The following is a 15,951-nucleotide window of genomic DNA, read 5'->3' as shown; positions in this document are numbered from 1 at the left end:
GTTTACAGTGCGTGGAATGGTGCGCTGTGATTGGTTGAGCAGATATATCGCACTCTGCAAAAAAGGGAGACTGGCGTTTGTCACAGTTTGGGAAAAAAATTTAAAAACCTTATTTTAGTGGAACCAAAATCTTCATATATATATATATACACACTTTTTTTTTACACTGGCAAATAACCAACATGCTCAATATATATTTAGAATTCAGAAAACATATTTTACATGCCATGCAATAGATTTACTTTGACATGCAAAAAGTATTTTTAGTGTCAAAACATCCCTTTTTTTCATGTGATTTCATGTGATTTTTCATGTGATTTCATGTGATGTCAAACGTTCGGGGTCAATAAAACAAGAAATTCAGTTAATTCAGAAAGGATATAATAATTTAATCAAAACTGATAGTTAACACTCATTATCATTATTCAACAAGTTTTATCACGTTTCTTTTATTGCCATATGATGAAATGCTAATTTGCAATTAAACAAACTGTCTGGGACATACGCTCCTAGAGGCGCTTTCACAAACGCTAACCGGCGCTACGAACACAGACTAATTAAACCAGAAATGACTGGGAAATGTCATCATACATCACACTGTTATGAAGAGGTCTGAGAAAGCAACAACTCAAATCATATCTTCAGCAAAAATTGTAATACCTAGAGCAACAGAGAGAGGTTGGAGGTTTATTAAATATGCTGGTGTTGACGGTAACTATTTTTCCAGCATAGACTGTAAAGGGAAATGAGAAAAGGCTAAGTGAATTATTTAATGCTTTAAAATATAGCAGTCAATGCAAATATCAGTATATCTTATTCATTATATTTAAGGTTCTTATACTGATATTTTATGAATGTGTTTCATTCATGTCATAAAACACTTAGCGTCTAAAAAGATCAACAGCTTTCCAGTAATGACTTGACCTATGAAGAAAACTTTGTTCTAAACGTATTATATGCAGTGTACTATAATTTCATCACACTGTAATGTAATGAATGTCAAGCATACATAGTTGCACAAACACAACAACAAAACACCCCTACACACATGAATCTGAATAAAAACAACTTGCGCACACACCTCGAATGGCTGGAGCTCCTTCTGTTCAGTGTAGAACTCCAGCTGTCTGTCAGAGATGAACTCCACCACCGTCCAGCCTCCCACGCATGACTGACCAATCAGAGGCCGGAATCTCTGTAAAACACACATCACAACCAATCAGTCTCAACAATTCATCAGAAGACTTCATCATAAACTTTTCAAGAGCAGACGGTCTTGAACTCATGTGACTGGTCCTTTAAAACATTACTGTTAAAAAGTTTTTAAATTAAAAAGTATGCTTTACAAACATCATAAATTACTCATTAATGTCATTTTGGGGAGTTGCACCACATGATATTTTACAAAAATAGGATTAGTGATATTTCAAGAGCTTTTGACCTTGACACACAGTCTTGAGGGCCTGCAGGCATGAGAATTTCCCATATTATCTTTTTTATGCTTGTTTATTTGATTACTTGACTTTTTGGTTAAATAATAAGATTTTTTTTAATGCATATTTTAGACTGATTTATGTAACCCTGAAATAGCTGCTGAAAATTCACCTGAATAAATTACACTCATTCAGTCATTTTAATCTGTAATAATATTTCACAAAATTACTGGTTGTACTGTTTTTAATAAATAAATAAAAGATTTCTTTCAAAAACATTCTAAAATCTTACTAACGGCAATCTTTTGAATAATATCCAGATGGTATTTTTCTTTAATGTTGCTTTTTTCCATTATGATATCAGATGCATCACTGTGACTCAACCAAACTTAAAATGTAGTTATTCTTTCATTGATCTAGTCATGTTCTTCATGTATGGTTTCTATTTATATACCATACTAGGCCAGCACACTCAAAGTTTCCATGTCTGGCTGCCTGTTTCATGTGTGTGTGTGTGTGTGTGTGTGTGTGTGTGAGCTCATGTAAGTCGATGTGTATTATGCAACACAACGATATTCATGTCTCTAAGGTATCCTGAAGTGAAACCTAATCTACATTCAGCCAAAGTGTTATGGGATGTGTGTGTGGGTCAGGTTTGGTCTACATTGTTAGGACCAAAAGTCCAGCCAGCATGGAAAACGACTTAATAAACATAATAAATGATGTCCTTATGAAAATGCAAAAAGGCTGGGGTTAGGTTTATGTCCAATGGAATAGAAAATATCATTAACTCGATATTAAAAATGGAAAGTCCCCAGCAATATGTGTGTGCTTTTGCAGAGGCCTGATGCATGGGATGACTTGAGCCAAACATCCGTCATCCAAAACCTCAATTCACAAGTACTGTGTGCCAGTCTGACTATCTATGTGTGTGTGTGACTCATAAACCATGAGCTGGAGGGTAAGGGGACAAACAGAACGCGTGTGAGCTATTTTTAGACACTCTGCTGTGTGCAGTGCACTCACATACACTCTGTCACACACACTGCACACAGTTACACACGTTTACCGCACTGTGGTTTGAGACTCTGTTCTGTCAGAAAGAGAGAAAGGACAAACAGTCAGGACAAATATTCTTTTGCAGAAACAGCATATAGACTGTGACATAGCTCTAGGCACTGTAAACGTATTTAATACATGCAAGCACTAAAAGATGAACTAATACAACACTGCAACACTTAAAAAACTATAGGCCTACATAAAGAATCCAAGGTGAAGTGATTGAGCAGACTGTTGTCATTGGCTTGTTATAAAAGAAGCAGTCGTTGATGAAAATTCAGCTTTACCATCACTGGAATATACAATTATAAAAGTAAATATTTTGTCAAATGAGTGTTCATTTCACCTCAGCTATTTTAAGTAGGTCTCATTTCCTATTAATAATTGAAATATTAGAATATAGCAGTAGCATATATTGCCATCATATTGTCCTTCATCCACCCTCCAGTGCAGAGTTGGCTATTAAGAATCCTAATCAGCCGATCAAGATGAAAATCATTGATGCATTATGTAAGGTGTCCATGCAAGAATAAACCAGTGTCTGGAGTGAGACAGCACAAAGTCTCGGCTAGCCATAAAACAAAGTCCAATCTTACTCTAATCATAAACTTAAATGAGATGCACTCCATCTTCAGTTCATGCATGTCTGTTTAATAACTTGCACACCATTTCCTCTCATGCAGAGAAGTTTCCATCGACTTCTGCAGTTTATAGCGAGCTACTGATATTTTCTACCCTTAACCCTAAAATTACCTCTCACAAGTTTGTGTGAAGACCGCAAACATGTGCACAACTTTTGATGACCTGATGAGTAACACTTACAACGTGGAGTTGTAAAAATAAAAGCAAGGTTTTTTATGAAGCTTTATTTATACTGTACATTTTGAATACTTTGTCCATTAAAATATACTTCTAGATGTCTGTTCAGTAGTCCCTATGTAACAGACAACAATTGGAGAAAGTGATAATAATGTGCAACACTCAATGTTCAACTACCAAGTTAAACACTGCCATTCAAAGGTTTGCGATCAGTAAGATTTTTATGTTTCTAATGGAGTCTCTCACGCTCATCAAGGCTGTTTTTTCTGTTTTTATTTGATAAAAAATACAGAAAATCAGTGATATTGTGAAATATTACTGCAATTTCTTATAGTGTGCCGCGTTTCCACTGAGATTACCCAGAACAATTGTACCAGGAACTTTTTTCCCCAGGAACTATTTCCTCCCAGACCGTTGCTTTCTGCATTTCCACCACAGTCTAAAATACTGGGAAGATTAGGCAATTAGTCTGGTGACGTAGGTATGCGCGCATTTCTCAATACAAAGTACGCAAATTTTGGACGTGCATCCTCGGTAGTTCAGACCTCAGCGCATTCGACTCGGGAGTGTGATGTCCGCGACGACGCCTGAATCCAGTAATTCTGTAAACAGCAGCGAACTTGATAACATCAGTCAGCTCGCTTTGTCTACTGCAATTTTCCTCTGTATATTGTTGTTGTTGTTTTTTTTATCAAATAGAGCCTTGATGAGCATCAGATTTTTTTTTAAAGGGGACATATGAGACATGATGCGATTTCAAGTTTTCTTTTCTCTTTGGAGTGTTACATGCTGTTTGTGAACAGATAAGATCCCTAAAGTTGCAAAGACTAAAGTCTCAAATCCAAAGAGATATTCTTTATAAAAGTTAAGACTCGTCCATACTCTCCTAAAATGCCTCGTTAAAACACGCCCCACATGTCTACATCACTGCGTGGGAAGATTTGCATAACACCGCCCAAATGTTCACACAAACAAAGGCGTAACTTTGATTCTCGCTGTAGTATTGTTGGCGCCACCGCCATGTCATGGAGAAGCTGTGTTTCATTGTGAAAGCGAAATTACTTTGTGTGGTCTTCAATAAAAGAGGACATAACTAGAACTCAGTGGTTAAGTTGTATTTACAGCATTGTTCCAGAACAGAACTCAAATAATCTGACGTGTTAACACATTTTACGGCGGACGAGGACTGTTTCCTGATTCTGCGAGAGAAGACTACAATGCCGGTGTTCTCACAAATAATGCTGACTCTCAGTCTGTAAGCATGTTTTCATATTTAAAGGATTTGCCACTGACTATTCAAACGAGAATCGTGAGCAGTGCTAGTTGTTTGTAATTTCTCTGATCACAAATACAGACATGGTTTTATGTTTATGCGGCACGATACGTGACACAACGTGTAAAAAGACAGTATAAGGCTATGTTCACACTTGCCGTCTTTTTTGAAGCTGCCAGCATCTGTTTTTTTCATTATAATCCTTTGGAGTAAACCGTGTTTTCAAAAAAGTCCTGAGCCTTTTATAAAATGTCACCACTGGCGTCTTTTTCTGCAGCTCAGAGTGTCAGAAAAGTTGAAAAAAGCTAAACTTTTCTGTAAAAAAACACTCTTCGTCAATTGCCTTTTTAAAGCTGACCAATGCCAAGCGAGTGTTATTTCCATAACAACAAAAACAATGAGGGGAAAAGAGGTTAAGAGAGCCGGTAGACAGATCGTACTAGTATCAGAGCACAAGGAGTTGTATGTTATTTTTTAGCAACGTCATATGACCCCTTTAAAAAAAAAACAATTGTACTGATCCCAAACCTTTTTCATACGCAGTGTATGTAATATCCAAAATGGAATATTTCCAAATGGAAATTATATTTGAGAGTTGAAATAAATCTCACCTAATTGTGAGATAAAGTTGCAGTTTTGATCTATAAAATTACAAATACACCAAATAAGTGAGATTTAAACTCACAATGCAAGATCTTCCAGACCTCTTCTTTTTTATCTGCAGAACATGTGAGAAGATATTTTCAAGAATGTTGCTAACAGAACAGTTTTGGAACGACACAAGGTTAAGCAAATGATGTCAGAAATGTCATTTTTGGGTGAACTACTCCTTCAGGTCTTATCAGTTATGAGAAATAAAGCTACAGCTGTGAGAAATAAACTCACAATTACTTGAAATAATATAATCAATATTTTGAAGTCGAAACAACAGAAACAATTTTTGAGTATTAGGTTAATATTTTCTTTTTGTAACTGTGGCAGAAACCAGTGATGCATAAGTGCTTTAAAAAGCCATTTTATCTCATGAGAACCTTCGACTGGTTCCCGCACTGTAGGGGATTTCATGTTTTACGGCCCTTGTGGTGACATTCGATCACAGCAGTGTAGGCAAAACAAGAACCACACACATCACATTCAACAAGATCAAAATCTAGATCACAAACGAACACGTGATCAGACTCTGGAAGCCTCTTTAACAGTGATCACACACACACACACACACTTTCCCCTCTCTCTCTGTCCTTTCATTTCTCTCTCTCTCTCTCTCTCTCTCACAAACTCAATCTAGGTCACACACCTGCTGAAGCACGGCCATACACCCTCACTCTTGGCAGAGCACACAGTGTTGCCATGGTTTTTGTGTGTGTGTGTGTGTGTGTGTGTGGAACATTAAGACTTCATTAAGCTTTTAAAGCTGCTTGAGTCTGTCTCTACACATGCTTTGAGGGACAGAGAGTGTTTGTGTGTGTGTGTGTGTGTGTGAGGGAATGCATGAACGTCTAGGCTATATTCGCATTTGAGACTGTTTATATTTTGTGTAAAGAAGGATGTGTGTGTTTAATTAGAAACGTCTGCTCAGCACAAAGCCACATTTAGGAAGACTTATTAAAATAGGTCAGAGTACTGTATGTGCGCACACACACACACACAAATACACAGAGGGACAATCAAACACAAGCAGGAGTCTCTGCTGATTGAATAAACAGAGATAAAACAGAAACAGTTAGATGAGTCCACACCCAAGAGAGCGAGACAGACAGAGAGAGGGACAGCAGTGTTAATCACTGACCCTTGGGCTATGACATACTGACACGTGTCTCGACACACTGGCTGCCCTTTAGCTCAAGCAGGATCAAATTCAGCTCATCCCTTCTGTAAATAACATGCCTATTTTCACTCTACTGTACTGAACTAGAGTTCAACAGGACGGAAATTCACTTTTATATGCCAGCTGTCTCACCATGAAAACATTATTAACTGGAGAACAAACATAGACTTTTGAGAAGACCGGTCAGATTGGACTTCTAAGAAAAGACCCAGGAAACTCTCGTCTCTTCAACAGTTTCACAAGCACAATGTCTCATACTGTGGTCTACAAGGTAGACATTTCAACTTTCAGTATTTATCACCAAATCCTCCCGAGACCATATCATCTATACTAGCCACCTGCATTTTATCGAGCTTCACACTTACTTTATATTATTTTACCTAAACAATTTTAAGAGAACGATCAGTGACAAAATGTGATGTTTAAATGAATCACTGAGCTATGAAAGAGCGACCTGTGAGTAATATTGTCCTCTGGAGTAGAACTAGTCCTAAATGTTTCACAGCAAGGCAGAGAGTGTTTCTGAGTGTCCTGCTCTGTTCGCCGCTCTCTTTGGGTAAACGTGACCTTTCGTGTCTGTTTTTTCCCCTCTTGGCGAGACTGCAGTCACAGAGCTTGTTCTGGATGAAGAACTGCCTCTGCTTTGAATTTCTGATGAAGACATTCAGCTAATACTTTATTTTCAGTGCTTGACTGCATTCAAACTGCTCTGATTTAGTGTTGAAATCCCTCCAAACTCAAGCTGTCTTTCATAAGGAATCTTTCATAATGGAAAAATGGGATTCATGTTTTATACCTTTATTTTTCCAAGAATAGTTGTTGCTGAAGAGAAGCTTATTTTTGTGTATGTATATATATATATGCATTATTTTTGGAATAATTCAATGGCCCGGAGTCAATTATTCTGCTTTTACTACAGTAACCTCACCCCAAGACATCGATCAGATGATATATTTAAAGGGAATTGATTTTTTTTAGATAAATCACTATTGTGATTAGGATTATTTCATCCGCATCTCACCCAAAGCCTCTTTTGCTGATTCCAGAACATCAACTTAAAGCTGGTAATGGAGGCTTGAGCTGTTGATAGTATTCTAATGCAGTTATTACTGAAGTTATTAGAAAGAGAGATATAGTCAGATGTTTTAATCTTTCATAGTTCAGGAGACTTTGAACATTATCATTATTGAAGATGAACATGAACATTATCTCATTAACATATATTTCTCCTAATATTTATTAAGAGATATACAACCGAGTGTAAAAATGAAGTTTCTTCATTTGTTTATTCTCCATTGAGCATCTTTAAGATGATATTGTAGTATTCATTCATATTTTGAAATAGCTCTTTTCAGTTTTTATTTTAATTCTAGTTCAGTGATTGCAGTACTCCAGCTTGTTTAATTTCAGTTAGTTGCAAGGGCAACATTTCTAATTTGAAATGATTAAAGCGTCTTTTTAATGTATAATATTTATTTTATTTCAGACTATTTCAATTCACAAAAACACTTTTAAACACTTTAGTTTTAGTTTTACAATAGCCACTGAAACAGATCTCAATTATCTTTTTTTCTTCAGGTTGAGCACTACTTGAATTCAACGTGTAGGCTGGACTTTTCTTATATGTTTTCTTCATATATTTCTATATTTGTACCTCTTGAATTTAGAGACATTGATCAGAATGCAGTATTATTTTATTAAAATGCAACAGCTCTGTTAAGAAGCTATCATAAATCAGTTTTGTGTTTGTGCGGTTCACTGAGCTTCTATAAGGTTGTTGAACTCACTTTAATGCACAATTAAAGTTGATACTGCAGCAGTGTGATAAGAATAACTGTGATCTGATATTTCACATGAAATGACCTCAGATTGAGAGCTAGTTGACCTCTCTTTGAGTTCAGCCGTTAAAGGGTACATAACATACACAGCTTCACCTGATCTCATGTTAATCTTGAGTTTGTTACACTCCGTTGCTGCCCCGGAAAAACAAACTGCATCCACTGTTCGTGTAACGCTGGGTTCTTTGGGAAGCTGAACATGGAAAACTTCCCCTCACATCCAAAAACACACTTATTTGGAGACATTCTCGAACAAGTCCTGTGCAGCGTTGATGTGCGTGGTCTCGCTCTCCTCTAGTCAACGTGTGCATGGGCGCGCTTTTCCTGAGAGAAATGCTCATATAAGGAGTTCCACTCTCATCTACATCATTAGATCCACGATAAAAAAAATGAATGTCATAAGAATTTTATTTTTACTTTGGCCATGTGTAGCATGAGAATCCATCTCTTTAACACTGTGAACATCTCTGAATACATGAAGCACCATTGTACCCCCCCCCCCCTTTAAATGTACAACTGCATCTCTCTAACCATAATTCATGGCACAGTGTGGAAATAATGTATATGTACAGTATGTGATGTGGGAATTACCTTTATTGATGCTTATTGTCACAGCATACAAGTTTCAATCCGTACAAAAAGAAAATAAAACCCATGGAAAGCATGTTCATGGAAACAAAAATCTGACATCCAGGGATTGTGGTGTGTCGTGGAGTGCTGATCCTCACACTTTGCTTCATGACAAATGCTCACACACAGAAAAACCAAGAGTGAACAAAGCTTGTAGACCTTAGAGATCTCTCAAATTGCACAAAGTTGGACGGAGAAGTTCTCCTTCCTTTCTCTATCTCTCGGTCTCGTTCTCTGTTTGTTTGTGTGTGTGTGTGTGTGTGTGTGTGTGCTCTCGTTTTTGTGACATATCAGGACACAACTCTGTATAATGACATGGGTATGACAAGGAGAGGGTGACTTATGGGGACAGAACCCATGTCCCCATTTTTCAAAACGCTTATAAATCATACAGAATGAGTTTTTTTGAGAAAGTAAAAATGCACAAAGTTTCCTGTGAGGGTTAGGGGTAAGGTTGGTGAAGGGCGATAGAATATACAGTTTGTACAGTATAAAAACCATTAAGGGATGAACCCACTTTTCACAAAAACAAACGTGTGTGTGTGTGTGTGTGTGTGTATAAGAACCCTCTTTGTTTTGGCTCTCCAAGAGGCTGACACACAGCCAACAGCCAGACAGAGCCTCAATGTGTGTGTTTGAGGGAGAGAAAGAGAGAGCTATAGAGAAACAGAGTAAGAGAGAACGTGTGTGTGTGTGTGTCTGTGTGTGTGTGTGTGTCTGTGTGTGTGGTGGGTAAATTTATGTCCAGCTGAGTGAGTAATAGTGAATGCACTTCCACATAAATGACTCTCTCTCCTACACACACACACACACACACATACACACAGATCGGCGGTAAATATGCACACATAAAAAACAAATCTGCCAGCCATAAATAGAAAATACAAACATACATCATTCATGACCTTTGCTCTGCTGTACACACACACGCAACACTAACACACACACCAGACCTGGGGTAATATACTAACAAAACAAATTTGTCAGTCATTAACAGAACTTTGTGTAAAAACTTTTCTGCTACACACACACACACACACACACACACACAGGCTCTCTGCTGTGGATCTAGGTCATATTTGTATATCTAGACACCAGTTAAACACACACACACACACACACACTCACACACACATACACACGAATACATAGCCTATTTCCTCCACAAGCACCAAATGACTAGCTTAACTAATGTTGCTAATGGCAGCTTGGACAGACATCCACAACTACAGTCTTGCTGTGTGTGTGTGTGTGTGTGTGTGTGTGTGTGTTCTTGTTTTCTGTTTTCATTAGTGCCAGGGACAAAGCAGGAAAGAGGGACAGAGAAAGACACTTTCAATTTAATGATCAAATGAGTTAGCAATTCAGAGGCATCAACTCCCTCTCTCTCTCATCCACACACACACACGCACGCGCACACACACACACACACACACACACACATTAATGGAGTCACTTCCTGACTGAGTCACACAACTGATTAGTCATTTGGCAGCCATCTGCATTTGTATGTGTGTGTTGAATATGAATAATTTGCTACAGTAAGAGATGAAAATCATTAGAGGTTTGTTTTACTAATAGACAGACGGATACCACTGGCTGTGTCTAAAAACGAGTGAGCAACATGGACAGCATTTTAGCCCGTTATAATACATTCAAAAGGACTTATGATCCCCAGAATTGCTGAATCAAATACTCAAAATGAACTTTACATGCAGAATGAATGAAGTTCCTAATTATATATATTAATGTTCAACTACAATGTTTGAACAACCCGATGCTCAAAAATGCTTCATTAAATATACAAAGTTATGAATTAAGCTATGGTTCTCAAAAATGTTAATTCGACAGGATGTTGGAATCAAATGCATCTAAAGTGCACAAAAATGCTGACCAAAGCATTCAAATATTCGCATTAAAGATTCAAATGCACTCTAATGCCCCAAACCGGTGAATCAAACACACAGATCAAACACGATCAGTATCGCAGGTGGGGCAGGCTTCGGGGAGTTATCGCAATGTATTTGAATGTTAAACTATTATTTATTATGTAAACTACTTAACATACATTCGCACATAAATGGAAAAGATGATCCTCTTCATATGAGCAAAAACGTCATTGGCATAACAGCAGAGTGGACCGGTATGGTCTATTTAAACTGACCAGTGTAACCTGTTAAATGTTTAGTTGACTGTATTTTATTTTGATAATGAACAGACTGCGATGTAAGTTTGAATCGCTAGAATATACGTGTATACGAATATACGTGAGACATTTTAAAAAAAATTCAATTACAAAACCTTTTTCGCAAACGGTTTACTTTCAATTGTGCACACTCACAGTAAAAACAAAAGATTTGTGCTCTTATAGGGTTAGGAAATGTTAGATCGTGCCTCTGGATGCCTGAATCAAACATAAGAAAGTACAAATGCAACATTCAACCAACAATATGATGCCTAAAGATGTGAATTTGAACATATGAACATACAAGTCTAATGTTCAAAAGAAACTGTGATGCTCAAAAACACAGTCTGGCTAAACATTACACTGACAGAGACAAGATGTGACCTGACATTTGTAAAAACACACACACACAAACCGATGCAGGACAGAACAGCACGATCTCCGTTCCATGAAGGGTGAACCTAGAAACATCAGCCTTTATTCACCGATTAAATCCAAATTTCTGTCATTTCTGGAAAAGAAAAGTGAATTCAGTTTGTGAGGAACTTGAGATTAATGTGTCGTCTGTGGCTTTCCTGAATCCGCTGTGATTCATTAAAACGACATTTGGGAAAAATGAGCAAGTGTGCATCACTCTGTGTGTGTGTGTGTGTGTGTGTGTGTGTGTGTGTGTTTCTCCTGCACACACCCCCTGAGTCTAAACAATCACAACGCAAACAAACATCAGTGTGTGTGTGTGTGTGTGTATGTGTGTGTGTGTGTGTATGTGTGTACATGTGTGTGTGGTCCTGTCTCTTCCTAAATGATGACATCATTGGCGCTGACTGGAGCTCATCACACAGCCAGGCTTATAATCTCTTAACCTGGATCCATTTAACCGCCTGCCATTACTGACAGCTGAATCATCAGAGAGAGAGAGACAGACAGAGCATGTGTGTGTGTGTGTGTGTGTGTGTCTAACACACAGCAGAGCTCTGACACGTATGTAAACACTGTGGCGGGTGAATGTGTGTGTGTGTGTGTGTGTGCGATCCTGAGAATTAGTTGAGTGAGAGAAGAGAGCGAGCGAGAGCGAGTGCATCTGGTGGTAGATGTCGACATGTGGTTAGACCGTTACAGGCACAGTGCCAAGAACAGGCGAGGGGGCGGGGGTCTCACACACACACGCACTAAATATAGAGTCCTGCCGAGGCTTCAATCTCACACATACACATTGTGAGAGAAGCACAAACACATAGACAAACAAGCATGAGATGAAAAGGATATCAAAGTGTACGGCCCTATGCTTCCTGTAATGCAGAATTTACTGTGTAAGCAACGTTTGAGAAATGTAGGCAAAATAGGTATTTTTTTATTACTATAAATATTTTTCAAAACTTTCTGTTGGCCAGCATTGTGACTTTGTGTGGCCAACGTGAACATGAGTGAAATCTGCATGGGGATTAGCATTGGGAATATGGATCCCTATTGAAATGACTGGAATTTGCCCACAAAATATGCAGTGGTTAATGTGACTGGACCTTAACGTGGATTAATAAATCAAAAGACAGACTAAGTGTGATTAATCAACTTCAAATTGTGACATGGACTAGTTTCTGTTATTATTAAACTGCAAAAAGAAAAATGATGTTTGAATTTTCTTGTTGACATGAGTAAATCTCTGTTGTGGAGCAGTTTATTTGACAAACAAACAATAAATAAATGCATTTTTAATTTGAACAAGTTTTATTAATTTATTTATTATTAATAATTTATGTTTTATTACAATTTTACAACCAAGTGTCTGGTGATGATCATGATGATGATGATGAAATTGTATTAAATCATAAACACACAAACTGTATAAAAATTAAAGAATTTGCTGATAATAAAATGGAATTTGAGAAAAACAAACACTTCATAGGTCCCTATTATTGTAAAAATTTTTATATATTATTAAATTGTTAAAATTTTATGAATTCGATTGATTAGACACGCTTTTTAAACCAATAAATCTAAACCCAGAAAATGTAAATGATCTTTTTGTGAACAACTGTGTGCTATGAATTGTGCGCATGTAATAAAGTCGGAAACATTCATATAGAGGGAAACCAAGACCTATGAGAGAGAGACCCCAAACCCCCAGAGGAAATAAATTTCCTAGGACACACAGCACGGCGCACACAGGCGTGCGGTTGACCTGTTATTCTGTGGGGTCATGGAGTAATGTAAGCTCTGCAGCTGGTACATAAATATGACTTTGAGAACAGAGTTCAAGGTAACTCGAAACAACTCTGCATCTGCACACACACACACACACACACACACACACACACACCACTAACTCTCTGTTTGAACTACATTCAGACTGATGAAGTGTAGCCAGAGACGGCTCTCTCTGGTCTGTGCTCTGCTGGTCTCTGGTGAGGTAGAGAAGGCAAAAAATGTAAAGACAAATGAAAAGAAATCATGTCTGCTTCTCTCTGTTGAAATGATGGCACTGCTGTGCAATGTCCCTTCAGTAATAAAGCCCAACTGATGTCACGCTCTCATGTGAAATGAGCACATACTCACGTACATCATATAGCAAATCATGAATTAGTAAATCAGATGCTGAATGTCCAGTCTGTGAAATCACAGCGATGTATGCAGACACACCGCATGATGGCATGATGTGATATATAATAATAATATAAAAGAAGTATGTTATAGTTAACTAGTAGGGATGCACCGACATGAAAATTTGGTCGATAAATCTAAATACAAATTATTATATCATTTTTGATAGTCAAAAAAAGTCTCTCCATTAAAAGCCATTAAATACTTCAACATAAATCAAATATAAAGCAACCTTACAAATAAATAAAATAATGCAAACAAGTCACTGACAACATTACTTAGGTGGTTATTTTTATTTTATTAAAGTTAAAACTGTAAATGCTGCAAAATTATATTACAATTTAAAAATGACTATTTTAATAGATTTATCATTCCTGTGATGTTAAAGCTTAATTTTCTGAATCATTACTAAATAAAGATTTCTTCTTATTATCAATGTGGAAAAAGCTGTTCTACTTCATATTTTCTTTTTAACTGAGATTCTAAATATTGCACTGATACTTTACATTTTTATATAAATGTATTTTTTACTTATGTATATGTTGATGCACAGTATTTCTTATGTATTTCAATTAATGAAGCTAGCAGGTCCTCTAAATAAAGTGCAACTGAAACAATCATAATTTATTGCAATGCATATTGCATGTGAGGTAGTTTATGATACCCTAATAGTACAAAAAAGTGCATCTTGAAGAACAATGCCATGTTTGTTTAGTAAAGGTTAGCCTTTATCATAACAGCAGTCATTTTCATATAAAAGTTTTAAAGGCACACTAGCATCAGCTGTTTAACAGTAAAACTAAAAGTAAAGTAAACTAAAGGTCCAGTAAAACTAAATTACAACTTTGTGGCAGAAGAAAACTAACATTTAAACTGAACTTGGGTACACAAATGGGTAAAATGTGGCTTCTTTAAAGCCTCTTAAATAAATGCTAAATTCAACTTTAAATTCTTCACTCTCTCTCACCTCTCATTTCCCAGAATCCCCTCATTTCACATTCGTAAAAACGCAGGTCTTTCTGTTTTCATAGTGTCAATAAAAAAATCCTGTAAAGGTCAAAACGTCTCTAAGCACTTACAAATATGTACAAATTTCCACACATGCACACAAATACACACACGAGAAAGTATAAATAATCTGTTCTTCCTCCTGACACGTTCACACTCTCACCCTCACACACACAAGTGCTGTGCTAATGGTCTGTCTGACTGTCAGCATCACACACACTGCGTCTGTCTCTTCCCCATCTCTTCTTATCTCTCTTTCTCTCTCTCTGACAAGTACACTGACACACATGCTGTGTTAATTTTTGACAAAGAAGGTCGGATAGTGATAGAGAAAAGAGGGCCAGGGAGATTATACCAGAAAGAGAAAGATAAAGGGAGGAAGAGATGGTGTGTGTAGGTCACTGTGATAGAGAACGGCTGCTGACTCAGTGATATTCACCAGCAGAGAAAGTCACAAGCAGATTGGTGTGTGTGTGTGAGAGAGAGAGAGAGAGAGGGAGGAAAAAAATAGGAAACCAAAGTGTGTCTGTGGCTGTTTAAACCCACATGAAAACGTATTTCTCAGAGGTTCTTTCTCAGTTATATTTCATTTAAGTTTCTACTAGAAGAACGGAGAACAAAGGAAATTATTGTTGACATACAATGAAAATATAGAGTATTATTAGGTATTAGATAGGGTTTCAAATGATGGCATATATCTAATGACAAAGATTACGCTATGCCATATCCACAACACAGTTTTTTAAAACTCTGATATCAATCTGAACACGAGTGTGTAGCGGTGTAAACCTTTGTTATGACAATGATTCAGCTGGAGCAATTTGTGATAATTGCCATTATTTTGGAACAATTCATAATTATACATCAAAATATGCTAAATAATGTATAGTTCAAATATATATGAAGTTTGACATGTATAGGGGACAAGAACAATATTGATCTTGTTGCTGAGCAATGCTGCCAATTCCAGTCAGAGTGTCTAGTGTGCTACGGCTTATTTTATAACATCATAATTAATAAAAACTAAAGCTGCTTTTGCATTGATGCCAGACTAATTCATTTGAATTAATTATGAATTCTTTATAAATAATCTTATATTTTGGTTTGCATTCATCATTATTTCCAAACACAACAGAATATAATCAAATTAGATAGATACTGCCTGTACTATAGGGAGTGTGCTTTCTTTATGGGAAAAACTGGGGAATAGTTTATCCTATTATATAGCATGTGTACAGTGCACAACGTAAATGAGTACACCCCATCTGAATAAATAGAAA

At 36.9% G+C, this 15,951-nt stretch overlaps 1 protein-coding gene across 1 annotated transcript in view; it reads right to left on the bottom strand.

Moving 5' to 3' along the window:
• The window catches only part of jmjd1ca (jumonji domain containing 1Ca), a 63,928-nt gene that overhangs the window by 31,599 nt on the left and 16,378 nt on the right, over window positions 1–15,951 (bottom strand). The window contains exon 3 of the mRNA XM_026285505.1: window positions 1,082–1,195. Within this exon, the coding sequence (XP_026141290.1) occupies window positions 1,082–1,195 (114 nt within the window). The remainder of the gene's footprint in view (window positions 1–1,081; window positions 1,196–15,951) is intronic.

This window comes from Carassius auratus, chromosome 17, assembly GCF_003368295.1.
Source record: "Carassius auratus strain Wakin chromosome 17, ASM336829v1, whole genome shotgun sequence".
NCBI classification, from domain to species: Eukaryota; Metazoa; Chordata; class Actinopteri; order Cypriniformes; family Cyprinidae; genus Carassius; species Carassius auratus.
This window is presented reverse-complemented; position numbering and strand designations above follow the sequence as displayed.